This window comes from Equus asinus, chromosome 22 (genome assembly GCF_041296235.1).
Source record: "Equus asinus isolate D_3611 breed Donkey chromosome 22, EquAss-T2T_v2, whole genome shotgun sequence".
In the NCBI taxonomy this organism is placed as follows: Eukaryota; Metazoa; Chordata; class Mammalia; order Perissodactyla; family Equidae; genus Equus; species Equus asinus.
The window spans coordinates 29780603-29808387 of record NC_091811.1 but is presented as its reverse complement, the minus strand read 5'-3'; the positions used below and the strand labels follow the sequence as shown (position 1 = coordinate 29808387).

At 35.2% G+C, this 27785-nt stretch overlaps 1 protein-coding gene across 1 annotated transcript in view; it reads left to right on the top strand.

The window, feature by feature from the left end:
* PLCZ1 (phospholipase C zeta 1) overlaps positions 1–25160 on the top strand; it is a 39127-nt gene extending 13967 nt beyond the window's left edge. Inside the window, exons 3-13 of the mRNA XM_070495148.1 lie at positions 1702–1903; positions 3144–3288; positions 7045–7194; positions 9467–9556; positions 9650–9718; positions 10966–11116; positions 14355–14471; positions 15561–15733; positions 20732–20864; positions 24132–24281; positions 25075–25160. Coding sequence (XP_070351249.1) covers positions 1702–1903; positions 3144–3288; positions 7045–7194; positions 9467–9556; positions 9650–9718; positions 10966–11116; positions 14355–14471; positions 15561–15733; positions 20732–20864; positions 24132–24281; positions 25075–25160 — 1466 coding nt within the window. The remainder of the gene's footprint in view (positions 1–1701; positions 1904–3143; positions 3289–7044; positions 7195–9466; positions 9557–9649; positions 9719–10965; positions 11117–14354; positions 14472–15560; positions 15734–20731; positions 20865–24131; positions 24282–25074) is intronic.
* The last annotated feature ends 2625 nt before the right edge of the window (positions 25161–27785 follow it).

The following is a 27785-nucleotide window of genomic DNA, read 5'->3' as shown; positions in this document are numbered from 1 at the left end:
CCTCAGCGTGGTCTGACGAGCAGTGCCATGTCCGCGCCCAGGATTCAAACCGACGAAACACTGGGCCGCCTGCAGCGGAGCGCGCGAACTTAACCACTCAGCCACGGGGCCATCCCCTCAATCTGGTAGTTTTTAAGGGCACTAATGAGTTTTTCTTCTATTCCATTACCAAAGATATTTACTTAATTATTCAATAATTTAAAAGAGCTGTAAGCCAGTTGCACCAGGAAAAAGAATAAATTCATGCAAATCACTACTATTACAATATATGATGCATTTGTCCCACATTCTTAAACTTGCATGGCTTTGAAATAGAGAGATTGCATGACTACAAACGTTTTATGTATTTTCATCTAGCTTTCATTTTTTAACCAAAATTTTTATAGCTTTTTGAGTGCCAGCTTTTTCACTTTTATGATGTCATAAACATTTACTTTTGTCACTATATATTTTTTTCTGATACATTACTTTTAATCGCTGCTTAGTATTGTATCATATTTTGAGTTTTAATTTGTTTCCTCCTCCCATTTATTTTGCTTTTATAAATAATGCTAGAGCTAGCATTCTTTCACATCAATCTTCATCTGCATTTCTATTTCTATAGTATAAAGTCCTGGAAATAAAATTCTTTGCCAATGATCACTCTCTAGTCTAAGGTGAATACTCATACCAGCTCTTATTTTGAGACAAACTGAATTGTCAATAATGAAAATAACAGCAACTAACATTTGTGGAGCTAATAGATAGAGCTAATATATAGAGATAGGTGTTATGATTACCACCAGTGCAAAGATGGGGAGAGGTTAACTAACACTCTCGTCATATAACGAGTAAATAGATTTAACCCAAGCTGTCTAATACCAGAGCCAGTGTTCTGCTTCAATAGATAATTTTTGTATCTATTGTATTGCGTATCAAAGTTCAGAGATAATTTACTAAGACGATAATATGCAAATGACCCAGCAATTCCATTCATAAGCATGTACCCAACAGAAATGTGTACATATTTGTACCAAAAGACACGTTCTGGTTGTTTATAACAGCACTCTTTGTATAGCCCCCAAACTGGAAATTATCTAAATGCTCATCAAAAACAAAATTGATAAATAAATTGTGGTGTAGTCACACAATGGAATACTCTAAAACAATGGGAAAAAACAATGTCTAACTCTATGCCACTACAAGAATAAATCTTAGAAACAATGTTGAGCAAAATAAACCAGTCACAAAAAATACATACTGTATGAGCTCATTCATAAAAACCACAAAGTCCAGACAAAACTAATTTATGCTATTAGAAGACGCATCATTGAACACACTTGGATTGGAAAGACCAGAAATTTCACAGGAGGCAGGCTTCTGGGGTGCTGTAATGTTTTGTTCTTTGACCTGGTGCTGGTTACCTAGATGTTTAGCTTGTGGAAATTCACTGACCTATGATATATGTACTTTTCTTGTATGTATTTTTAAAACATTAAAAAATCAGAGATAATTAAATAATACCTCCTCTACTTGAATACTGATGTAGAAGAAATAAGTGTATTCATTGAAAAAATTTTTTTCCAAAGAAAAATTGGAAATAGTATTAATATTAATTCTCAATGAACATGTTAGAAACATACTCTACTGTTGTTTTCAAGTGAGATGTAGTTTTTAAACTGCTAATGATATTTCTGCAATCTTTTTACTTATTTTTTATAGTTAAGCAAGCACACCAGATGTCATTAGAAGGTTTTACGAGATACATGGATTCATCTGAATGTCTCTTATTTGATAACAAGTGTGAAAGAACTTATCAAAATATGAATCATCCATTAAATGATTATTTTATCTCAAGTTCACATAATACGTACTTGATATCTGACCAATTAGTAGGACCAAGTGACATTTGGGGATATGTAAGGTATTTATTTTCATTTTTAAATCCACTACATTTTAAAACACGTGGAAGTTCCCGATGGTGTCTACCTCAATAGGCAGCAGTTCACAGTATAAGTAGGCTATGCATGTTATGCAAACACATAAGGAAGAGGAATTTTGATTTGTGCATATCTTGGAAATCCGAACTTTGGGTGGTTATATAATTTATTCTATGCATTAATATCGTATACTTTCCTTCTAATCCTGCCTATTGACCTCCTCTCACCAGTCATTGGCCCTCTGAATTTTCACAAATAATTTGATACTTCTTCTAGGAAAACATATGAAGAAGACTTTTTAAAAATCTCTTTTAGCTAATCAGAACATCCTAGATTTTAAAAAATATAGTTAAAATTAATTCCCAGACATCGGGACACAATGCTCTAAGTAAAGCCAACACATAAATAAATGATATAATTTGGAATTTATAGATAATAATAGATATACAGAGATTTATATGTTAAATGATTTACATAGATTAAAAGCAACCTATGCTGCAACTCTAATTTTGCATTCTACAATGTATCATACTGTTAATACCAGGCTTCAGTTTAGTCAGTCAGCTGAGGATACAGTGATGAGCAAGATTTTCAGAGCTGCCATGCTCATCTGTTCATGGGAACAGACAGACAATAAACAGGTAAACAAATTGATATTTTCAGGGACTGATGATTCATATGGAGAAGATGAGTAGTATAACCTGACACAAAGTCACTCTGGGGTGGAGGGTGTTAACTTAGTTACAGGGTCAGGAAAGACTTCTCAAGAGGTGACACAGTTGTGGTCTGACTGATGAAAGAGAGGATGCCTCAAAAAGACCTGGTGGGAAGGGCATGTTAAGCAGAAGAAATAATAAGTGCTTAGCATATTCAAATGAGGGAAAGACAGCAAGTGTGTCAATGGAGCAATGAAGGGAGATGAGTGTGAAGAGGTAGAAATTGCAGAGCCTAAGGAATGGGTTAGAAATAGCACTACACATTGCACCAGCTTGGCAGCGCTGGAACTGTGGTTGGCACATATTAGTTCCGTGGCAGGCCATGCTCACATTCCTTATTTTCATAAGAAGAAAAACGTGTTCGGTCCAACACAACAACTTGTCTTTATTATGGATTTATTTAGACATTTATTGTAAAATCACAAATAGTCTTTGGATTGTTTTGACACTGTGGTATACATTTTTAATGATCCGGGAATGATAATTTATTTTGCTTAAATTTTGCTAGTGCCCTTGTGAAAGGATGCCGTTGTCTGGAAATTGACTGCTGGGACGGATCGCAAAATGAACCTGTTGTATACCATGGTTATACACTCACCAGCAAGCTTCTGTTCAAAACTGTTATCCAAGCGATACGCAAATATGCGTTCATTGTATGTGCATATCTTTGTTAAATTATAGTTATTTAAGCATAATATAATTTACTTGTTTCAAAATCTTATAATGTTTGGCCTTAGTTTAGATCAGTGATGTTTCAAATTATGAGTTATGATCCATCAGTAGGCAGTGAAATCGTGTAGCATACAGACAAAAGTAGATTTATCAAAGTTAATCTCAGGTAGTAAAGTACATGTTGTTTCTTGAAACTTTTTGTTTGATTATATAATATACGTGATATATGTATATGTGTGTGTACATGTGTCACAATTTAAAATATAGTTCTTACTGTCAGTTATGGCCAAAAAAGTTTGAGAAATACTGGCCTGACCTATATAATAGTAATTATTTTATTGATATTCAACTATTTCACTTTCAAGACACAAATATAAAATGTGTCAAAAATGTATTACCTCAATTGTTGACATTTTTAATGACTATGATGGCAGCTATTCATACAGCAAAGAATGTTTAGAAGTTTACTTTGGGTGTTAAAATTATTGTTCAATTTATTAAAGTTACAGATTCAAAGATCTAGTTGTTTCTGGTCTAAATTCAGTTTACAAATCCTAATCTATAAATTGAGCAGGTTTTAACAGTAACTCAATTTTGAATAACACTTGGTGCCATTTATAAACTTGGCTAATTAAGCACCTTCAGACATTTTCAACTGTTTTTGTAAACTTAGTATATTTAATTTCTTTCGTGAGTACTTCAACTGTAGTGCAATTGAAGAGATTTAACAAAATCTTAATTGAGTACTTAAACAATGTATATCTAATAAACTTACAAATTTGATAAACCTCGTTTTCCTAAACACATCAATACATTATTAATATAATGTAAACATAAACATAATTTAAAATCAAAATTTAAATCAATTGTTCTATTATTTATTAGAAATAGGGTATAAAATACTGAATATCCACAAAATATAAATATAAAATATGAAAAATTTCTATCAATATAAAACATTGATATACGGCATTGATTCTCTTAAACATCTAATTTCTAAATTTAAATTCCTACCCAGACTTCTCTCTGGAATGTTACAGCAAGATAGACCTATTTGATATTTCCACTTGCATATTTAATAGGCATGTTTAACTTAACATGGTTAGAACTGAGCTCCAGATATCCCTTTTTCTCTCAGTCCTACTCTTCCTGTGGTCTTCTCCATCTCAGTTAATGGTAACTTCTATATGTTCAAGCCTAAATCATTGTTGCCAGCTTTAACCCTCCCCTCCTTTCTTTCTAACCCCTCAATAAGTTCTCCAGCAAATCCCTGTGGCTCTACTTTCAAAATATATACTGAATTTAACCCCTTCTCCTCATTCTTACTGTCCCTGTCCTGGTCAACCACCATCAACTCTCGCTTGGATTATTGCAATAGCTTCTTATCCATTGTTCCTGCTTCTCTCCTCCTCCCCTGCGGTTTCATCTCAGTGTATCAGCCAGTGTGACTTTTTGTTAAGTCAAATCACATCATTCTCCTTCTCGAAACCTTCAGTCCCACTCAAAATAAAAGCTAAAATCCACACTGTGACTCCCAAGGGCCTCCATGACTTGTTTTCTGTTACCTCCGACCTCCCCTCTTCCTCTCTCCCTTGTTCACTTAGTCATTCTGATCTCCATACTTTTTTTCAGACACATCTCAAAGCCTTTGCACTTGCTGTTTCCTTTATCTGAAATACTCTTCCCAAATATTTGCATAGCAAACTCTCTCACTTCACTTAGTGTGGGTAACTGAGGAAATCAAAGGAAATAGAGACAATCTCAAAATTCAAAGGCCTGGCAAGGGTGGAAACTCCTACACCTTCTAAGACTCCAGAGTAGGAGATGGAATGAAAAAATGCTTTGAGCAGCAAAGACTCATGAGACTTCTCAGTTGAACAGGGTGACTCAGTTTTGCAGCAAAGATAACACTGAAGTTGAACTTTCTGCTCAAGACCGTCACCATTAATTTGGGAAAGCAAGAGCAATGAAATAAAATAGATTTAATAACTATGACTAGGAAAGAACTTGGAGTATAGTTACTGGCACATGTAACTTACTGAAAAAAAATATAAAAGAAATCTAAGTTTTTGAGGGAGGTGTATTGCCAAAAACAAAGTACAACTCATAGGTGAGCCTTAAAACAACCCTTGGTTAGGAATTCAGCTGTAAAAGTTGCTTGATTTTAAGGAAAGCAAATTCAACACCTACTTTAGATGCCGCCGAGGAGGGTAAAAGATAAGAGGAACTTCCAGGAGAGAGGAGCCAAGGACCACAGAAGACGAAAAAATGAGCTTTCCCCAGTGAGCAAAGTCAGGGCCTAACAGAGAAATCCATCCGCTATGCTATCAGTTTGCAGTTTCAAAACCATTTATTTTACTTGGGAAAAATTTTTACACTGTTCTCTTAGTATTAGACTGAGTCACTATATATATGTGAGTATATATGAGGTCACTGTAGGAGGCTGAATAAGGACCCCTGAAGATAGTAGGTTCTAATTCCTGAATCTGTAAATGTAACTTTATTTGGAATAAGGGTCTTTGCTGATGTGATGAAGTTAAGAACCTCGAGGTGAGATTATGCTGGGTTATCTGGACGGGCCCTAAATGCCATCAAATGAATCCTTGTACGAGGGAGATGGAGAGAGATTTAACACATACAGAAGAGGCAATGTGAAGACGAGGGGCAGAGATCGGAGTGATGCAGTCCCAAGCCAAGGAATATTTGCAACCACCAGAAGTTGGAAGAGGCAAGGAACACATCACCCTACAGCCTGTTGAGAACTTGATTTTAGCAGGCGAAACTCATTTTAAAATTTGGCCTTCAGAATTGTGAAAGAATAAACTTCTGTTGTTTCAAGCAACCAACTTTGTGGTAATTTGTTACAGCAGCCACAAGAAATTAATATATTTGTATATTAAAAAGGTGTAATATTCTATTCCTATTCAAAGGTCTGTGATAATGCAGCAAACCTTGCAATTTCTTACCTTGTTTACAAGTTGGTAAATGTGTGCCCTGATAATTATATACGAAAACAAAATAAAGAAAATAATTTTGAATAAGATGCCCAAATGAGTGTTGGTCTCTATTTTCTGGCAAATTTCAAAGTTACAGTGGTTTCAAAGGGCAGAAAATCTTTTTAGAGTCACCTTTACTTAACAGATCCTCTTTATTAATAAAAGCTGAAAATAGCTTTATCTTTGTCTCTAATTATTAAGCAACAAATTTTGATTATAGAATTTAGAACTGAAAAAGTAGACAATTAACATTTCCCCTAACTTCTCAGCATTAAAGTTTTTCCTTACCATTTTAAAATACTTAAATAAACATATGCACATATATATATAATTGAAAAGGTAAAAATGTGGAATCAGTCTTTGACAGCTTGCTTTTCGTCATAAGACTATATCATAAATAGCTTTTGATAGCAGTATATATAGCTCTACGTCCTTCTTAGCAGATCTATATCATTCCTTTAAATGAATAGGCAATAATTTATTTAAAAAACTACTCACTGCTGGATGCTTCAGTTGTTTCATATACTTCTGGTGCCAATACTAAAAATTTTCCTTTTTATACAGATTTAATGTGCCCTGTCTTAAACTCAAAAGTACTTTCAGTTTAAAAAATGCTTAATTAGTTTGCAAAGGTACTGAACATTAGAAGTAAGTCTTAAAATAGATTAAGTGCTTCTGTTAGTTGCATTCCAGGTATTGAAGAGTTCTGATCAATAACTGCAGTCATGGTTAATTTTTTAGACCTCTGACTACCCGGTGGTGCTCTCTTTAGAAAATCACTGCTCTCCTTCCCAGCAAGAAGTGATAGCACACAATTTGCAGTCTATTCTTGGAGAGACCTTGCTTTCTGATGTGCTCGATGAGTTTCTCGACAAACTACCTTCACCAGAGGTAACACTTTTGTCGGAGAAGTTTAGGTTAAGAAAAAAAGAAAAAGTATGTCACTATTCTATTGGCACGTGAAACACGGTTAGAGATCAATGAAAATGCTTAGGTTTGATTATTTATAGAGGTTTATCTTTGCAATATGTTGCCTAGGAAGTGTTCCCATGAGCAGTTAGGTGAATGTATTTTGGTAAAGAGAATATATAGAGATATATGTAAAACCCCACGTTTTTATTGTGTGTCAGATCCCAGGAGTCCAAAATTTCAAGTCGGTTAATATTAGGCTGTGGGAATTTGGCATGTTTTAGAAGCAAAAAGCTAAGCAAGGGGCAAAGATTTAGGCTGTAAATAGAGTCTATGCCCAATACTTCAGCATGTGGGTGGCAGGTTATTTTGTTTTTAATCTGTTCTTTCCAATTTCCCTGTCGCTATGGGTACCCTTCCATCTTCAGTTGAGCATACACAGTACTTGGTTTAAAAAGCACCCCAACTTGACCTCAGGATTTCCGTTTTCCCCTCCAGCTCTCTCAGTCTTCATCTGACTTGCTTCTTGGCAGCATTCAATACTGTGGATGCCTCCTGCCTTTCCATGAAAAGCTTTCTTCTGTATGACCACATTCTTTAGGCCTTTCTCATTCCTCTCCAGCCACTCCTTTTTAGTTTCCACTGCAGGTCCATCCTCCCTACCACAAATTTTATCAGGTGATAAATGAATATATATTTTTTCATGATAGTATTATCTAACCAGTAGTTTAGTTTTGACATGTCATCATTTTGGTAGGTAGGATAATATTTTTGTAATATTTGAATATTCCCTTGTTTTATATAGATGAGCGGAAAGTTTAAAGATAAAAGTGTTATGACACTAGTAACAGGAAGTATAAAACTCATGATAGAATTGAGATGGACAAAAATAAGTTTAATAAATGGAAAAACTGTGACTCTTTCAACTCATAAGAACACTCACAGGCTAAATGTATTCAATCACGACAGAAAAGGAATATTAAAGAACTTGTGCAAAGCACTGGAAACATATCATCAAAGATTTAATCTAAGAGTCATGGTCTAATTCAGAAAATTATAATAATTTTTAGCTTACTAGAAATAGAATCCCTCCTCCTATTATTTATACATCTATTTTTTAGCATTCAGATATGTAGGTTTCATTAAAGTTTTTGCTTCTGTACTAAAGCAAGGAGATGCTTTCCAGTGAATAAATGAGGAATTAGAGATAAAGTCATTTTCTTATATTGCACTCCATCTTCAGTGTACAAAAGAATTGCCTGGAGACTTATTAAAGAAGCATAATTTCAGTCCCACAACTTAAGATTCTGATTCTCCAATTTTGAAGTAGACCCCATGAATCCGTTCCTTTAACAAACACCCCAGGTGATGCTTTTGATACATGTGGTTGCAGAGTGCTTTCTGTTAAACTCTGTTTGACTAAGCAATATAAGGGCCTTGGCAAAAGAGAGAAGGCCCAAGATGAGGGTATAATTTCAGTCAGTACATGAGGGTGAGAAAGGAAGGGAAAATTAAAGCGCCTTGGAAAGAACTTTATTTCACAGTCCACATTTCAGCAGCATTGTATATAACATAGTAGGCACTTAATAAGTATATTTGTTACATTAATGAATATTTGAAAGAGGTAGGAATGACTAAGAAAGAAATCAGAAGGCTTTGGTTTTAGAAAGAGTGACCCTGATGGGGAATTCTGCCATGTTCCTTGTTTTGATGACCAGGAAATACTAAGTTGATGATGCTTGTGTGCCATGCAGTTAAAATGTAAAGAAGATTTACAAATCTTTAATTTATATTTACTCTGTACCAGATGCCAGACATTATAATAGACATTTTTACATACCTGATCTCATTAATACTTTTTAATGTTGGATAAGAGAGTGACAAACTGAAGTGCTTGCTACCAGAAGTTGTAACATTCTAATTTCTGTAACATTGCAAATATTTTAACATATATATATACTTTTCATGTATTTCAAACTTTTTGCATAGTAGTGCTTTGTGAAATGTAAAAGAAATAGAACTACAGTAAGTCTCAATCTTAATAGGCTTTTTTTTGGGTGAATTTTGGTCAATACTATGATATCACTGGTTTCTACTAGGGCATTTATAGGGGTATGGAAAAAGATGATGCTCTTACATATCTTACTGCTATGGGCTAATTGAAAATACAATGAAAGATTTTTCAATGACAATTACAAATGCAAATTTTCATGTAAATGTGTAATTGTATCTCTTTCTCAAATTGTTTCCTTAGGCATTAAAATTCAAAATATTAGTTAGAAATAAGAAAATAGGGACCCTAAGGGAAACCCGTGAAAGAAAAGGTACTGATAAGCACGGTCAGATAGAGGAATATGAAGAAGTTGAAGAGACAGATCAAGAAGATGAAGATGATGATGAAGTCAAAGAATCAGAAACGGAGGATATTTTAAAAGACAATCAAGAAAAGGAAATGGAGTCAAAAAGGGTAGCTGGCTTACCACTTTTCAAGAAAAAGAGGGTGAGATGATACTTTGTGAAAATCATCCAAGTGATCGAAAAGTTTTCGTATGTTCTTATTGGTGGAGAATTAAAAATATTTTTTGGAGGGAAAAGTCTTGTTCCGCTTTATAAAAATTCTACTCTATCATTTGAAGTTTGTTTGGAAAAAATTAGCAGTGGAAAAGAAATTTTAAAAGTTGTCTCTTTTCCTGCGTTAACTGTTTTTAAATGTCTTTTCTCTATAGTTGACAAATATTATGCATTCTCATGTACTAGGCATGGTGCAGTGTACAAAAGATACAGAGATAAACAACATAATGTCTTGTTTTCAGGGAGATCAGACTGTCAGAGACAAGAAAGTCACTGTTTATAATATATAGTATTATAATTATACAAATTAGCATGACAAAAGAAGGCACATCAGGTTGCAAGTGACACAAAACTAATTCAGCTGGTTTAAGTAAAAAGTGAACTAATTGGCCCACATGAATGAAAAGTTCAGGGAAAGAGATTCTAATTTCAGGAATGACTGTCTCAAGCAAAGTTCCAAGAACTTTATTTCTTTCTCCAACTATGGCCTCACTTTCTCTGCATTGGTGCAAGACTTTGCAAAGCTTCTGTTTTATATGCTTTCAGGTTCAAATCCAGTGGAAGGCTTATTTATCTCTCGGCTGACCAAGCAAATTCTTTTTGTGCATTGGCTATAATCCAGTTACGTGCTCTTCCCTGAATCAGTTACTATTACTAGCGGGACGTAAAACTGGTTAGCCAGGCCCGAACCACATTATCCATACTTAAGCACATAGATTGAGCACAAACAAGGAAAGTTTTTCAAAAACAAAAATTGAGAAGGGGCTAACAGAAGCACAGAGGATGTAGATTCTGGGCTGTAAAATAGCAAATGCACACTAAACAACCGAAGTTATTCCAGAATGTTAGATCACCCTGGAAATATACTTACTCATGATGAAAATTCCTAAATTTGTAAAATCTGTGAGAATCAATTGAGAACTTTGGGGAAAAGGAAATAGTAATAATTGTCATGCTCATCACTTATTACATTAACTGGGATTTTATTATGTCACATATTAACTTTAAATACTAACATCATAAAAGTAATCACGTTGATCTCATCCAAATAGTTTTAGAGGAGATAATCCTATGAAAAGACTAAAATCATTCATTTGAAAGCATATTTTCTTTGTTGGAAAATGAATTTTTCAACTGATTAGTGCAAAAATGTGAAATTACGGCATTTTATTTTTACACTCCAAGGTAAAAGTGGCTGTGGCCCTATCTGATCTTGTCATTTATACGAAAGCCGAGAAATTCAGAAGCTTTCAGCATTCAAGACTGCATCAACAGTTTAATGAAAGTAATTCTATCGGGGAGTCAAAAGCAAGAAAACTTTCAAAGTTGCAAGGTAAATTCTTATGATTCAAACAGATGAAGTATTTAAACAAGTTATATTCACTGCAAAGGTGTTAAAATTGGTCAACGATATTTATAAAAAGTACATTCTCATAAATTTCAACGTATTTAATGTACTTTAAAAAGGGACTACACGCCTCAGGTTACATTAAGTTTTGTTTCACAGAACTCAACCAATAATAAACTTCTTTAAGTCATGAAGTTTTGATTGAGAATGTCTAGTGTGGACGCTTTGGTGGGTGGGGCTGTGGTGAGCAGTTTATAAGCTAGAGCGGTGAGTGACAAGGCTGCAGAGGTTGGTAGACCCAAATTACAAGGAACTTAAACTTGTCCTGGAATCAAAGGTGAGCAGCAGAAGATTGAAATCTCAGGAGTCACATGATCCCCTGTTTGCTTCTGAAAGATGCTTATGATAGCAACATAAGGCTGAGACTGTAGAGAAGAGATGATGAAGGCTTATGGAATTGAGAGTGGATCCAGGTGAACTCTGTGGACTCGCCAGGCATCTAAGAGGTACAGTTAAGCAGATCTAGAGGCTGTGTGTAAACATACAGGTGAAAGAGAGGGAGGACATGGCACCCAGGCTAGACTACCAGATAACTGAGCAGAGGGTACACGGCTACTGCACGCTTGCAGAGGTGACATTTGCCTTTGTAACTTCTTTCGCTATCTTCCGATTCTAAATCTGAGGTGAGTTACTCTGTTTGGTAGAGCCCAAGATAAAAGAAGGCCTGGTAAAGAGAATGGGAAGCAGACCCTACCCACTTCTCAGACTTATATGGTGGGGAATATCCTTAAGTTAAAAAAGGATGGGAAATTAACAGTCAGGTGACTCTCCAAATGCTTCTAAAAAATGACAATCTACCATCCTGTGTAGAAAAACCACAGCAGGAAAATCAGCACCTGCAAGTGCCTTGAGAAAAGCTGTTGGCTGTTTGGAAATTCAGATTCTGATGTATTTGTTGGTTAGCCTCATTGGTTTGGCCACCAATACCCAAGGGTTTTGAGGTATGCTTTAGCTCATCTCAAACTGCCTATTAGAGAGATCCTGGATATTTTAGGGCCTTTTAATTTGTTTTTTTAAACTATGGATTGTGACCAAAATCAATTCAATAGGTCTGGACTCCAGTTAAAATAATAAAGTAGAGTGGAATGGAATGGGATGGAATGGAATAGAATAGTAGAATAGAGAAGAGTATATTGTATGCAGTAAGAATAAGTATTGTTTTATGAAGTGATTATGTGTGTTGAGTTGTGATATAAAATATATTTCTTACTGTGAAGGATTGTCAACAGAGTTTGAATTTGAGTGATCTACATTTCTAGCCCCTGTCCTTTCAAACTATTCGATGATTTTTGTTGTCATTCCTGGGGACGGGACCTCTGGGCACAGCAAAAGTAGTTACAATTCTGTCACTCTCATCATATTAAACACTTGCTCAAAATTTGAAAAGGGACTGAGTAATTCTGAGTAGAGTCATAAAGTGTAGCATCATCATTTCTTTGGAAAGAGTATAGAGCATTTTTCTTGCACAAAAAGTCAGTAGTAAATAATTAATGGTGTGAGCAAAGGTGTAATGCAAGAATGTTCATTATCAGTAAAAACGTAATATCATGGGAAAAAACAGAAACAGAACTTTACATATGCATGAATACCTTTCAGTCATTTAAAAATAATGTGGTAGGTGAATATTATGGAAATGGAATGATTTTCATGTTATTTTAGTAAGTAAAAAAATAGAAGTTTATGAAAGGAAAAAACAATAGGATTCAATTAAAAAAATAAGTATATACATATGACAAAAGAAATGAAAGATATACGCCAAGAGGTTACGGGTGGTTATTAATTGAGTGGTGAGATTATATATGGTTTTCTTTATTTGCTTTTCTCATTTATCTTACATGAACAGAAATTGTGTTTGTAATAACATAACATGTTTAACTTCTAAAGGTTAATCTCGGAAGTAAAAAAATCATATCATGTCGAGGGTCCTTAGTGATCATTCATGTTTATCAGTTTGTAGATGGGAAAAATTTAGACCCAGAAGACTATGTGTTTTACCAAAAGATAAATATCTAGTTTAGGACTGGATAAAGGATTATGATACTTGGACACACATGATGCGTTTATACACGAATAGCTTCAAAATATACTTCCTCTCAAAGAGTATATAACTTTTCAAAATGAGTGTTGATGAAGTTAATTGTAACTGCTGTTAACTTTAGTAAGTGTAAGTTTGTACTTGACTATGCTCTGAAAGAAGGGTATTTGGATGAGGGTGGCAACAATTCTTTTCTAGATTGGCTAGCAGATATAGTGGGCCATAGGCAATAACCATTTGTCCCATGACAGATCACCATATTAACAGGAATATTGGGAACAGGATCTGCCTTAGTGAAAGAGTAAAAACCTTGGAGAAATATGAAATTTGTGTTCAAAAATTTGAAGGGACGTCCAATAGTAAAAGGTGTAGCTTAGTTTTGAATCTTAAGTGATTTAAATAGATTATATATAAATGAAAACTTATAAAGAATATATAAGTAGAAACACAAAAATTATACAGAAAATCAAATAAACTCTGTGTGTGTGTGTGTGTTTGTATACTATAAATATAGACCACTTGAAATAATCAAAAGTATAGAGTGTAGACAGTTCTCTCCCAATGGAGGGATGCAAACAGAGATTGAATGAATTTTGGGGAAAGATAGGATTTGGAGCTGAACTCAATAACTTTAAAGTCCCTTTCAATGCTGAGAATCTGTTAAATGTTCCACTGGATTAATTTGGATAGCCTCATAGAGCTTTCTATGTTTTACATGTGATTCTGTCCTAATGTGAATACCAAAGTGAAAAAAGACAAAATGGGGAAAGATACCACTTTCGTTTCAAAAAAATGGATGCGTTTTATTTTGGAATTTTATATATTCTTATGTCAAAGTGAAACTAATTTGGATGTGAAAAAAATTATCTAATCTGTTCTTCTGAAGTGAATTATGAGTATTCATAAAAGTGTGTAATAAAAAATTATTAACTTCTCAGTAACAGTGAATTACACTGTCAAACATAAAAACCTGGATTTACTTTGATCTCCGTGAATCACAGATATTTTTGCCAAGACAATACATACCCAAATTATTGAAGTTATTGTAGAATTGTATAATATATATTGACATAGTAGTTGAATTTATTTGAAATCTTTCACCATGCTTTAATAATTTATTCTTTTTAGCTCAAGAGTTTATTCTTCACACCAGGAAGTTCATTACCAGAATATATCCCAAAGCAACAAGAACAGACTCTTCTAATTTTAATCCTCAAGAATTTTGGAATATAGGTTGCCAAATGGGTATGTTATCCAGTATGCTGAGATTTCTTGCAAAAAGAAGATAAAATGAATTCATTTTGTGGATTAATGGAAGCTTCATGAAAAGAGCTTCCTATGAGGATTTTTTGGCCCTGGGTGTTTTGGGGTCAGGTAATGATGAATCATTGGTTTCAAGAGTTGAGGTTATTCTTAAACGGGTTGGAGAGGGTAAATCTGGGTGAGAATTGAGGGCATAGAAGTTAACTTCATGGAGTTAGCATGGGAAGTGTAGAAAGGGAAAAAGGAAACCATTATGGACGTAAGAGGACATTGAAGATCCAGTCCTTTGCTTGGAAGATTTGCTAAGGGCCTCTTCAAATCAAGTGACCTCTAGCTTTTATACTTTACATCAACTTCTCCATTCATAGTAATGAAAAATGAACGGGACCGCACCGCTTTGTTCTCTGTCCTTACCAGACTCTCCCTATTCCAAACTGGTCAGTTGGTGTAGCATTGTCACCAACCAGTCAGAAAGTTCTAGGTGTTAACCCTTCTGCTACTGGATTGTGGCAAGGCCTGTAGGTTTGTGGAGAGGGGGAGAGAGGGGTCTAGACAGTGGGTGGGGGAGTGTTGAGGGGTGATGGGTGGTACTGCATACAATGGCTACTTGCCAGCCTTATGGAAGTATTTCTATATTTAAACAACAATTATTGCCCTGCCTGTTTCTTACCTTCTCAAACGATAACAGTACCTCTTTGGACCTGAAGTTTATGATATAGTTGGTGTCTTCCTTTCCAGCTTTTAATGTACTTATTTCCTTTATTCTTATATTTCCTGAATGTTATCTGACATGTATATTGCTATTCTATAATCTATACTGTGTGCCATTATTTTTTAACTCAAAGCTATAAAATAATTTACAAATCAAAGCTTGAAACTTACCTTCATTCATTAATATAGAAATGGCAAACGGAAATGTTTAAAAATCATGAGTTATTTGGCTAATGATGCTTGCTCTTAAAATTTTGGAAGATACATAATCCATGATTAGGTTTCAGTAAACCGTTTAACTGTGTTTCTTTAGCCATACCTTCTATTTCCTTACAATGTCAAAATACTTTTTTCTCACAGTGGCCTTAAATTTCCAGACCCCTGGTCTGCCTATGGACCTTCAAACTGGGAAATTTTTGGATAATGGTGGTTCTGGATATGTTTTGAAACCAGACTTCCTAAGAGATAATAAATCAAAGTTTAACCCAAATAAAGCACCAATAGACAGTAACCCAATTACACTTACGATAAGGGTAAGATTAAGAACTTTTTCTTTCACTCTCTTTGGTTATTATATAAGCTCAATAGTATGCATTAATATTAATTAATATACATTACAGTAATATTTTGAGTTCCATTGATTTCCTTTAATGCCTTTTAAATTTCTGTTAATCTTTTTAGGTACTATACGTGGGTGGTATTTTAGCATGCTTCCAGATCTGAAAAATGTCTCTCTATTGCCTTTTAGTAAATGATTACCTGCCTGTGAATAGAAATATTGAGGCTAAAAAATCTCCCCTCCAAGGTCTATTTATATAATTCCATTGTCTTTGGGCATTTAACATTGTGATAAAGAAGTCTGAGATCAGCCCATAATTTCCTTGTGGATATGCTCATTTTCCCCTCCTTAACGTTGAGGAATTTTACTAGGAAATTCCAGGAGCTACTTGCTTTTCACCAATCACTAAATTCGGCTTTTGCAGTTCAGGATTTTTTTCCCCTTATGTTTCTGAATATTCTTTGATTGTTTAGAAACCAAAAATTATCCAGATGCTTCTCTGGAGGATCTACCCACCAAGTTTACTAGTTCCTGTCAACCTCATCCCTTCTCTCTTCCTCCGCATTTGATGTCCCTCTGTCTTTGATTTTATTCCTTGCTGATTCTCATGTAGATGTGATTTTTTCTCCCGCATTATTAGTTCCTCCTTCTCCAATTCCTATTTTCCCCATATTGTTTCATTTTTATTTTTGTCTGTATCTCACCCAACACTCTTTCCTCCAATTGCTATCTTATTATTTCATCTTTTGGTTTGTTACATCCTGTGTAATTTCATTGAGAGCAAAAGTACTTGTCTAAAATTTATTGTTTCCAATAGTAAAGACTTTTTGAAAACTTTCTTGTTCTTCTATAACTTAAGTGCTTTATTTCCTTTTTAAATGTCACTGACTCTTTTGAAAAATCCCTAGCCTAGTGTTTTCTCTCTACCTAGTTGTGAGTAATCTTATTTTAGATGGTGTCTGTACTTGTTGTTTGCAAATAAATTGGGTGAGTATGGTCTCTTTGGGCCCTCTCTCTAACTAGTTGCTACCAGAACCATAAGAACCATCTCAGATTCTATTCTGGAATTTCAGTACTTATATTGAGGTCCCTGGTCAGGTTTATTGTGTCTCATGTTATGACTGAGTATAGCTCTGCTTGCTCTGCTGGCTGCTGAGAGCTCTGCTGCTCCTGTTAGCTGCCTGTCAGAGTGCAGAAAACCTAGAACCTTCAGAGTGTACCTTCTCCCACAACTCTTCCTATCTTAGCTCCTTCCTCTACAGTCACAGCATCACAGGATTTGGGGACCACTTTCATCCAATCAGGCCCTAGCCATCTTGTCCCAGCTGAGAATGGGAAGTTTCAGAGCTGTTTTCCAGAAACTAATGTGGAAAGAGAGTCCAGCAAAAATGAATGGGACAGAAATGATCCTGACCACCACAGCAAACAATGCCAGTGAAGGATCTAGCTCACTTTTGTCCTGGCTGTTGGCGATTTTGTGACTCTGAGGTAGGAGCCTGTAGTGGTTAGGTAGAAATTACCTACAACACTAGATGCAGCCAAAAATTGACCAGTTAGTACTCTTTCTAGGATCTGTCAACTTATTGTCCGTTAAACTTACTTTACAATGTTATTATAACTTTAGCATCCTTTTTGCACTTTTTAATACAAAAATTTTAAAAGATTAATAACTTTTTCTTTTACTTTCTGGTTATTATATAATCTGGATAGTATACAATAATATTTTGAGTTCCATTGATTTCCTTTAATGCCTTTTAAATTTCTGTTAACCTTTTCAGGTACTATAGGTGAGTGATCTTTCAGTACCTTCCATGCCTAAAAAATGTCTTTCTGGTGCCCTTTTGAATGAATGAAAAAATGTAAAAAGTTGCATTATTCTAGTTGTTCTAGACTATAAAAACTATACTAGGTGTGCTAGTCCTTCTAGTGGGAAGAAGGGATGAATCAGCTGCTTTTGAAGATCTCTTCCTAATCCACACACATCTCCCTACTCTGCTTCTGGGCCTGTATTCTCACCTTTATTCCCCTACCTCTCAAGCAATTGTCTCTCACTTTTATTTTTGGGTTACTCTTTTTCTTCCTGACCCTAAAACATTTATGTTGTCTAAGGCTTTTTCTTAATCCTCATCTCAAACTAAGTATCTCCTTGTATTCTCTTATACACACTCATGGTTTCAACCACCAACAATAAAAATGATCAATCTTTAATCTGCCCTCATGTTCAGAATATGAAGGCGTATTTTTAATACCCTACTTGGCCTCCTTATCTATTTAATCACCATTCTGTCAAACTTAAAATATTAAAGCCTGACCATCCCTTCCTAGTCAAATATACTTCTACTTTATTTAAATCTCAGTGAATTGACTCAAATTCATTGACTTAATTAACTCAGTTTGGAAAATTGGGAGCCATTCTTCTCTTCCACGTCCCCTTCACTTCCCATGTCTCATCCATCTCTAAATTCCACTCATCCTGCTCCTTTGGTCTGATGTCAGTTGCTGATGTCCTTTTTTAGGTATTTGTGACCCGTCATCATATCCAGTCCTTTGACTTTCTAAAGGGTTTTCAGGTAACCTGTTTCAGACCTCCTGATCCATCTTCTATAAGTCGACCAGATTTTGCTACAATGCTAATCTTATCTTGCCTGCTTAATAATATTTGTGCCTCCTGATTGCTTTCATGGTCGAGCCTTGGCCTACTTCTCCCAGCCCCCTCTCTCACCGCTTCCAGCCTTTCACCCTGTTCTGTAACCATATGGAAGTAGGAGCCTTTTCTGTCCACAGTGACACTTCTATGTATGGCACATGCTATTTCCTTTGACTGGATTATTTTTCCATCCTTCACCTGCCTGTTGAGGTCTGACTCATTTCTCAAGACTTAAGGATCACTTCTTTTTGGGAGCTTTTTCCTCTATTAAGTTAGTTCTTCTTTTTGTAGTTTTCTTTTCTTTTCCCCTAATACCCTATACATGCATATATTATGGCACTGACCACACTGTATTATAATTGTTTAATTACTTGCTGTACTTGTCTTTCTCCCCTACTTGTCTGAGGATTCTTTAAGGATAAGGGCTAGTATTTTGTTCAACCCTTTTTCACAGTGCCTGACACAAAGTATATACTCAATACATGTAGGTTAAGTGAATGAATGATTTCTTTTTTGAGTTGAGAATAGTAAAGAGGACATATGTATTCTTTTATTGAGAAAGCAAAGATGGAAGATAGATAGTATGCAAGGATGTTTACAAATGCCACCTGTTTGTATTCTGAGGGGTCTCACATAGGGGTGTAAGCAGCATGGTGTGAAATAGGCAGGGTTAATGATTTTCCCAGGAAGCTGCTGCCGTAGCCACGTGGGTCTTTCCCTCTTGCTTTGGTCATTCTAGGGAGCTTCGTGACTACATTATGACTTGCGCAAATTATGGAGGACACGACTTGGAAATCAAAAGACCTTGTTTTGCCATTAGCTTTCTTAGGTGCTTGATGAAGCCATTCACCATTTCTAGTTTACTCTTTGTCATCTGCAAACAGAGTTTTGGACTAATTCAGTTATTTTCAGATGTGTAAAACTATGGAAATATTTTCTAATTTCAGAATCTCATGCAAAGGCCAATAGATGAAAGTAAAGCTACTCTAGTTGACCACTGAGGGTTTTCTTTTTGACGTCCATCCTCCATGGTGACCCCTGGAATGCCTTTGTGAATCAAAGTATACAAATATTTGAACAATAATTTCTAAATTCTCTTTAAGTTCTCATATTCAATTATTATTATTAATTTTTAGTTAGACAATTTTTTGGGGGGCATGAGGTGCACCGAAGCTGAATCTTCTCAGGTTGGTAAGGCTCTGTTACTTATAGACCTGATATTGGGATGGTAGGCTCTGGTATTGGTGTACTAGCTGTTTATGGCCAATCTTCTTTCTAACTATCCTGATGTCTAATTATACTGATTGATCAAGGCCCATTCCTACTGATTGTTAAATATTTGCACAGTCACTCTGGTTTCTAGCTAATGCTATAATGTATGGATGATGAAAAGGAAAAATTACACATCAGCACTTTTTCTTTTGTTTTCTTTCTCTTTTCTTTTCCCTTCCTTCTTTTCTTCCATTCTTCCTTCTTTTTTGTCTTTCCAAACAGTTATTTATTTGTTCCTCTTTATTATAATCTCCAGAAATTGAAATAATGCCTCAAATTTAACATTAGTACATTTTACAAATTAGTACATACACTTAAGATAGTTTTTTTTAAACTTTATTCCTTGAAGTGAAACAAATCTTTGCTTCAACAATTAGCTTGACTAACAAAAGGCTAACTAAAACTATTATTAATAACTTTTTAAGCATTATTCTGATAGCTAGTCCCAACACATGAAATAATTGATTTTTTCACAATCAAGTTACTCATGATATAGACAACAATGGATAATGTAAAATTTTGGGATAAATTATCCAAATATATAAATTATACTATTAGAAAATGCTATCATAAAAAATTCATTGGTGATTTTTCCTACATTTCAGAAGTAGTATTCATATTGCTTCCTAATTTTTGCCACATATGTATACAATATGAATTTGAAAATAGTTCATATTATCAGAGTAACTCAGCCTGACTTATAGTAGAAAGTGACTGTAACAATGCTTTTAAGCTCTGCTTTTTAACAACCATAACAAATACTTTTAAAATTAAAATGTACGTTGAACCAGAAACCTTGGACAATGTGGATTCTACTATAATCACATATTGGTAAAATGGAATAATTTAGACACGTTCCTGGTATTCATCTATTAATACTTCAGGATAAAAGAGTTAAATTTTAAAAGTTACATTATTTTCCACTTTTAATTTTTTTGTGAGAACTGACTTAGAGTGTATCATTTTGGGAATATATATTTTATTTGAAATAAATTAAGTGGTGATGTAGTTTGATATCTTGCTAAATTCTTGTATTCAAATATTTTTGTGCAGCTCATCAGTGGCATCCAATTGCCTCCCAGTCATCATTCATCATCTAACAAAGCTGACGTAATAGTGATTATAGAACTTTTTGGTGTTCCAAATGATCAGGCAAAACATCAGACTCGTGTGATTAAAAAAAACGGTGAGTTCCTAATATATTTTATTGAACTGCTATTAGACTTTTACTTAGAAAGCTTAAAAATTGTATATAAAAATTATATATTGATAGAGTTTTGATACATATTTGTTACTCGTAAGGCAACGGTTTTGCATTATGCTTAAGATGACCAAATAGAGTATGTAGCAAAAACAATTTGATAATGACTTAAGGTGTTTAGATGTATTTTCTGACTACGTACACAAAAATTTATCCAACTTGAAAAATTACTACTTTTTTCACTTTACCTCCTTTTTAATGTTTTGCCCCATATCGCTGAATTAAGAGAGACATTTTGAGAGCTGCAAATCTACTTGGCTTCTAGCCTCTGTGTAAAATAAATAACTTATGACTCTTCCGATGCAGCATGTTACACATTTTTACCTCGCTACTTGAATTATTTTAGATCAAAGATCTGTGGCTTCTGAGCTTCTGACTCAGGCTAAGGACACTATAGAAACCTACACATACAATATTTGGATTTATAATTCAGTCATTTTTGCCAGAAGGGAAATCTAGGAAAGCAAGAAATGACTTTGGTAAGATTTTTAGTGTTCCAGCATCCCATGATGTTTTATGTAATACAATACTGACGTTGTCTTTTCTTCCCTGAGATTGAAATCACTAAGGAAATTAGAAAGTATATATTCCTGGAGGAATCACCTTGGAGGAGACCTTGGAATTAAACCTTGAGTCTAGAATCTTCTTTGAGTGGATATTCTCAAAGTATAGCGAACCTCATTTCAGAGTCTGGAAATATGCTCCAGGCTAAATGGCACTGACAGAGAAGCAAGTGCAGTTTTATTAGTCATTTTCTTCTTGGACGATAATTCCCAGCAAAGTCTACCATCTGCTTCCCCTTCCAGCCCCTTGAATATTCCTCCAGTGTGGCCCCTAGTGTAAAAGGCATGGAAAAAAGATATGGGAAGTTTTTGCTATGTTGTCAATGAGAAGAGATGTTAGTGATGACTTACTGCCTTATTTGGCACCCCTTAGAATTGAAAGCACATTACAATGACAGTGTCAAGAAATGGTAACTGCTAATATCAGGAAGCTTATAGTAACCTGTCTCTGCTTCTCTCCATCCTCTACTGAATCTTCATGGCAAAAGGCACATAAAGTTTACTTATTCAAAGCACCTCTTATAATACTATGATTCTAGCTCTCATTAGAATTTTGATTACATCCCTGGGTTTTATGGGACTGTCCCTGCAGAAATACAATTTGGTTCCCCAAACATTACTGAGCCTGTTTTTTTAAAAGCTTGGTGCTAGCTATCAAAAAACTTAAAATATCTATTTATTAAATGTATTATTATGTATGTCCCAACTAATTCTATTGTAGGTAGCTTACAGTTCAGTATGGGAGATAAGATACAAGTAAAACTGTTATGACAAAATTCAAACATGCTATGGAAAAATAAAGAAGTTCAAGACGAGTGAGACACAGGGTACTTAAGAAAGATCAGTGTGAGATAAAATGGGAAAGCTATATTGGAGATGGTCATGGAAAATCACGAAAGCCATGATAAGGTGTTAGGAACTTTCTTTTCTGTACAAAGTAAATGCAATTAAGACGTTTAAACAGGGATATCACACTAACAGAGCTGAGCTTTAGGGAGATTGTTTCTGCACATTGTATGGGAAGAATGTATGAGAGAAGAATGAGAAATACAAAATAGTGTTGGGATACGATTTCATGGTTAGAGGATGTAGGAGTCAGGTCATAAAGAAAGACTGTGGCAGCAGATAAGGACTGGAGGTTGTCTGTGTGGAGACTAGAAGAAGTAAAAGTCCAGATAGCTGGACAAGAAGGATTCTAAGACAGCTTAGCTGCTAGGTAATTAGTATGATAAAAGTCATGACAGACTGGGAGGAAAAAGATCACATTTGGATAAGGTGTGGAAGAAATTTTTCAGTTTTGATCATTCCAGGAAAAATTATATTTCTAGCTATCAAATTTGGTATCATGGTTTCCTCTTTTTTTCTTACTTTGACAACTAAAAGTTAGGACTTTTTCGTAAAATCAATATATGATTTTGGGTGTTTGTGCAGGCACACACCCGTGAGAGAGTGTAATGAAGTAGGGTTGGAGGAGGAAGAATGAATCAGTATAAGAATTTTGTGCATACATTTTGCAGTGTCTATAAAGAATTAACTCTGAAACTTGCCCCTGTTCTCCACGGAATTACTTCTCTTCTTAGGGCAAGGTAATGCGGTCATCATTCCAGCATGAGTCAACTGATTTACTATTTTCGTGGGCAGAGACTGCATCATGGATTACTATGTAGTAAATGTGTGCTTGTGACCACAGATACATCATAGAAAACATAGATATAGTATAATTAGTCACAAATTCTTCAATGCTTCTGGAAATGTAACTCAAAGAACAAAAGCTATTGACGTAGAAGTTGTAGCATTGCCTTTGTACATGGAAAACAATACGTATTATTTTTGTCTGAACCTTTGAGTCTTTTTTAAGTAGAATGTATATTTGATCTGGATGTGGATTTCTTGATTCCATTGAATTATGCTTAAATTTTGGATGATTTGGGTCACACTGTGATACAATTTGGATTTCTTGTTTGGCAACAGATTGGTTGTTTGGGATGATCTATTTTGCTAGCGACCTAAAATACTGAGCAACTTTGGAGACTTCAAAATGAGCATTTGGTCAAAGGAGGGACCAAGAGCATGCATTAGAGCACTGATTATCTAGCTTTCAGAACACCCGCTCTCAATGGAGCTCTTCCCATATCAGGACCTGGTATAGAAAAATGATGTTACTTCACTTCTTCATGTCTCCATTTCTTTGTTAATGAAATGCCTCCACACAGCAGTCACATTGCATAATGATTAAATGTTTCTGCTCTGAAATCAGACTTCATTTGTTTGAACTCCTACCCTGCCACTCAATGGCTGTGTATGTGAAATTCTTAGGAAGTTATGTAACATCTTTGTGGCTCAGTTTTCTCATCTGTAAATGTGGATAGTAATAACCTTGCTGGGGTTGCCGTAGGATTAAATGAGGTTATCTCATTAAAGTTCTTAGAATATTGTCCAGCAATAGTAAACACCCAATAGATATTATTTCTCATTGGGTGCATTAAAAATTTAAGTGCTCTAAAACACAAGGTTTTATTATTATTATTAAAGAATTGAAAGAAAAATTTTGGAGAACAGGTATTATGCATTTTTCCCTGGAGATAGTGTCTATGATTTCTTGATTCTATTTATTCCTTTTATATTTCAGCTTTTAGTCCAAGATGGAATGAAACATTCACATTTATTATTCAGGTGCCAGAATTGGCGTTGATACGTTTTGTTGTTGAAAATCAAAGTTTAATAGCTGGAAATGAATTTCTTGGGCAATATACTTTACCAGTTCTATGCATGAACAAAGGTAATATTCCTAAAAGTAAGATGATGGTGCTAACATTTAAATATAACTTGAGTTTACCAAAGACATATTTTGATATACAAAATAGTTCTATCCACAACAGTCAGAGGTAAAGGAAATTTTATGTATTGAGACATATTTTCTTCCTGTGGAATTATGGAAATGTGTTCTGAGATGGAAGGTGGGATTGGGGTGTAGGCTTGCTGGGGAGACTCGTTAGACAAACTTGGCACGTGTGAACATTTCTTTACATGGATCACAGCTCTTTCGTTTCAGTTAAGAGTAGTCATGACTACCAGAAAGAAATGAAGGATGAGAATGAAACAGAAGGAAGAGGCAGTGACTCATTCTTCCTGCTTGAGGAGAAGAAACTGGAGGCCAAGACTATCCTTTCTTAACTCTTTTCAGGGCTGCTTTTATGTTGAGGTCACCTTGCCTGGTAGATTTACCTGGTGCTCCCATCACCTCGTCTCAGTATGTTTACTTTCATCATGCCATCTGAGATGTACCTAGGAAACAGTCTTTCTGAAGCAGAGGGTGGGGACTAATTTTGGAACACTGCACTTTGAAGAGAGGAAAAGCGTGAGCTATGCACTTACTGTTCGGCAGTAGGAAGTCAGAATAGAAACTCCAAATATTTTATTTTTGTGGAAAATTAGTATACGAGATGAATATAACTATACAATCATGGTTTTTATGGATGCTTAGTAAAGGCATATTCTTTCTCAGTAGCACTATTGGGGCCATTGCTGACATTTATTTTTACTGTTCTAACTGGATCTGATTTCTTTCACAGGTTATCGTCGTGTTCCTCTGTTTTCGAAGATGGGTGAGAGCCTCGAGCCCGCTTCACTGTTTCTTTACGTTTGGTACGTCAGATAGCAACTAAGGGTAACTGACACATTGTTAGTGGTACCTCTCAATAAAACAGCCAAAATGAAGGTTCATATCTTTTTCCTTTTTTAAAACATAATTATTTACAAAAAAAGAAATATTGAGCAAACTCGCCTTTAAATATACAAAACAGAAAAGTGGAAAAAAGAAAACAGAAACTTCAGAGGGTCCTGACTCAGGGTGGCATTCCCGTCAACCACTTTCTCCTGCCTCCCCGCTGCTGAGGCTGCTCTTCCAACTTGCTTGTATCATTTTTAATTGGTAGAATTTACAAGCTTTTAAAATATGTCTGATTGTATAAGAAATGTTGCAAATATTTGGCAGTATAAAAGAAATGTGAAACCTAAGAATGTTTTAACTTCTAGACACCCACTACTTCATATTGTGGTGGGAAGGAATTAGATTCTCAGGGGCTTTGTGCCTTTTTTTATCCCCAGGAGTATATCCTGCATCCTTAGGTTAGTACTAAGATGCTGTGCACTAGATTTGGTACCCTGTAATTATACAGACATTTTTATGAGTGTCTGTGAAATTGATTTGCATTCAGACTCCATACCTATAAAAGAGATCTACTATGTGGACTTACATGCTTGGATCTCTGAAAGAATTTGCAATATTTCTGAATCTGTACTAAATGTACTTTGAATCTTCTCTTGGTCAGAGACGAGATTCCTGCTATTTTGTATGATGAGATTCTCAGCATTAGCAGGACTTTGTTTTACTAAATGTCATATGAAAAGAATATCGTTCCCTTTTAACTGTTCTTCAAAAAACCAGGCGTGTTAATATTTATTCTACCACATTGCTCCATGGTAGTGAGGAAAGCACTCAGCACAATTTTTGACAAATTAAGGGGTTCTCAGAGGTATTTGTTGAAATTAAATCTGAACTTATAACTAAAACAACAAAAATGACTGTTTGAGATGTATACTAATACATTATCTCTTGATGGCCAGAAAAATGCAAAATAACCCATCTACCATGCTTTACTATCATCACGGTTGATTCTCAGAACAGAATATTTAAAAGAAAAATGCCTCTGGGAATTCAAATATCCAAACCATAAAGTAGTAAGAAATGTCTCAAATTACTCGGTGCAGCATCATCCTGATCCTCCTCATGGGCTCTCCGGATTTAAGATTGGGGTACACTCTTCCCAGGCAATTCTCAGAGGGATGCTTCCACTGAGGAAGATTATAGGAGGATCTTATTTAAATTATCTATTGTTCAGCCTAATAGCAGGTGGGATATTCAGCCCATTGACCCAAGGCTTCAATCTTCTTTAGCCTCCTAAAGCCTTTGAAGATCTGGAATTTTATGAGATTTAAAGATTTTTAATCAGGTGAGTTTTGCAGATGAGTTCATTAATTCTGCAGCAGGATAAATTTTTATTTCTCATTTATATCAACAAGATTTGAAATAAGGAAGAAAAAAGGATATATATATATATATATTTTATCACTTTTTCTTTAGGTACCAATCAAACTCAGCTCACTAACCTGGAAGACTAAAGCTTTCACTTTTTAATATTCCATTCTACATTAGATATGGAATTTTGAAAGGAAACATTATTTTATTTCCTGTCCAATAATCTTGTGATATCTTTAAACATTTTTGGTTCCATTGTTATGTGCATTATTTACCATCTACTTTACCCTTATTATTATAATTATTATCATTATTGTCTCAAAAGACCTTATAACAGATACTACCCATAGATACTCGGCAGCCAGGGAATGTCCTTACACTAGAGAAGTTTGGAAATAGTGTAAGAAGCCAGCTTTGACTTGTGCTTTCTAGGCTTAATTCACTTGTTGGAAAAAATAGTGTTGATGAGTGGAAGAAAACAGAAGAAAAAACTAAATGAACCTCTGGGCTATGGCAACAGAAGCCCGCTTTTGAACTCTTGGGTTAAATGTCAGTTCCTCAAGGGAAGCCATCCATGATCTCCTAGATTAGGTTAAATTCCTTAGTTTACGTTTCCATACGACCGATGAGAGTGACAGCTGGGAACTGAGTTTGCACTACCAGGGAGGCCTTGTGTTGCTCGGAGTTGGCCTGACACTCGCGTTAGGACATGGTGTTTTCCTATGGAACATCAACAGTTTCACAGAACAGCAACCCGAGATAAGGCCACTCTGTGACCATAATGGATCAAAAGGAAGACCAGTCTGTAATCATGACTGAACACATAACAAAAGCGTGAATATCATCCAAACACAAAAGCGCCAAACATTCTTCCTGGTTAACATGAATGATTGTTGATTCTTTACCAAGTATACCTTTAGCTTTAATTCTTCCTATCTTATAGATGAGATTTATTCCAATCAGAGAACTGCCCCCTACTCTTGACAACATTCAATACAGAGGAGAGCCTTGTTCCTTGAATCCTCTTCCAAATCATCTAAGACAAGCCTAAAGTCATTTGCAAGTCCATTTCCACACCCTCTTACTGAGACACCACATGTTTCCCCATTTGTGCATCTCTCTCATTGCAATGAGCCATAAACCCAACTCTGTATGTTCCTGGTGGTCTTTGACTGGAAGGCATTGACATAAACTTGGACTTCTTTTGTAACACTCATTATCTTGTATCAATCAATGTGACAGGAA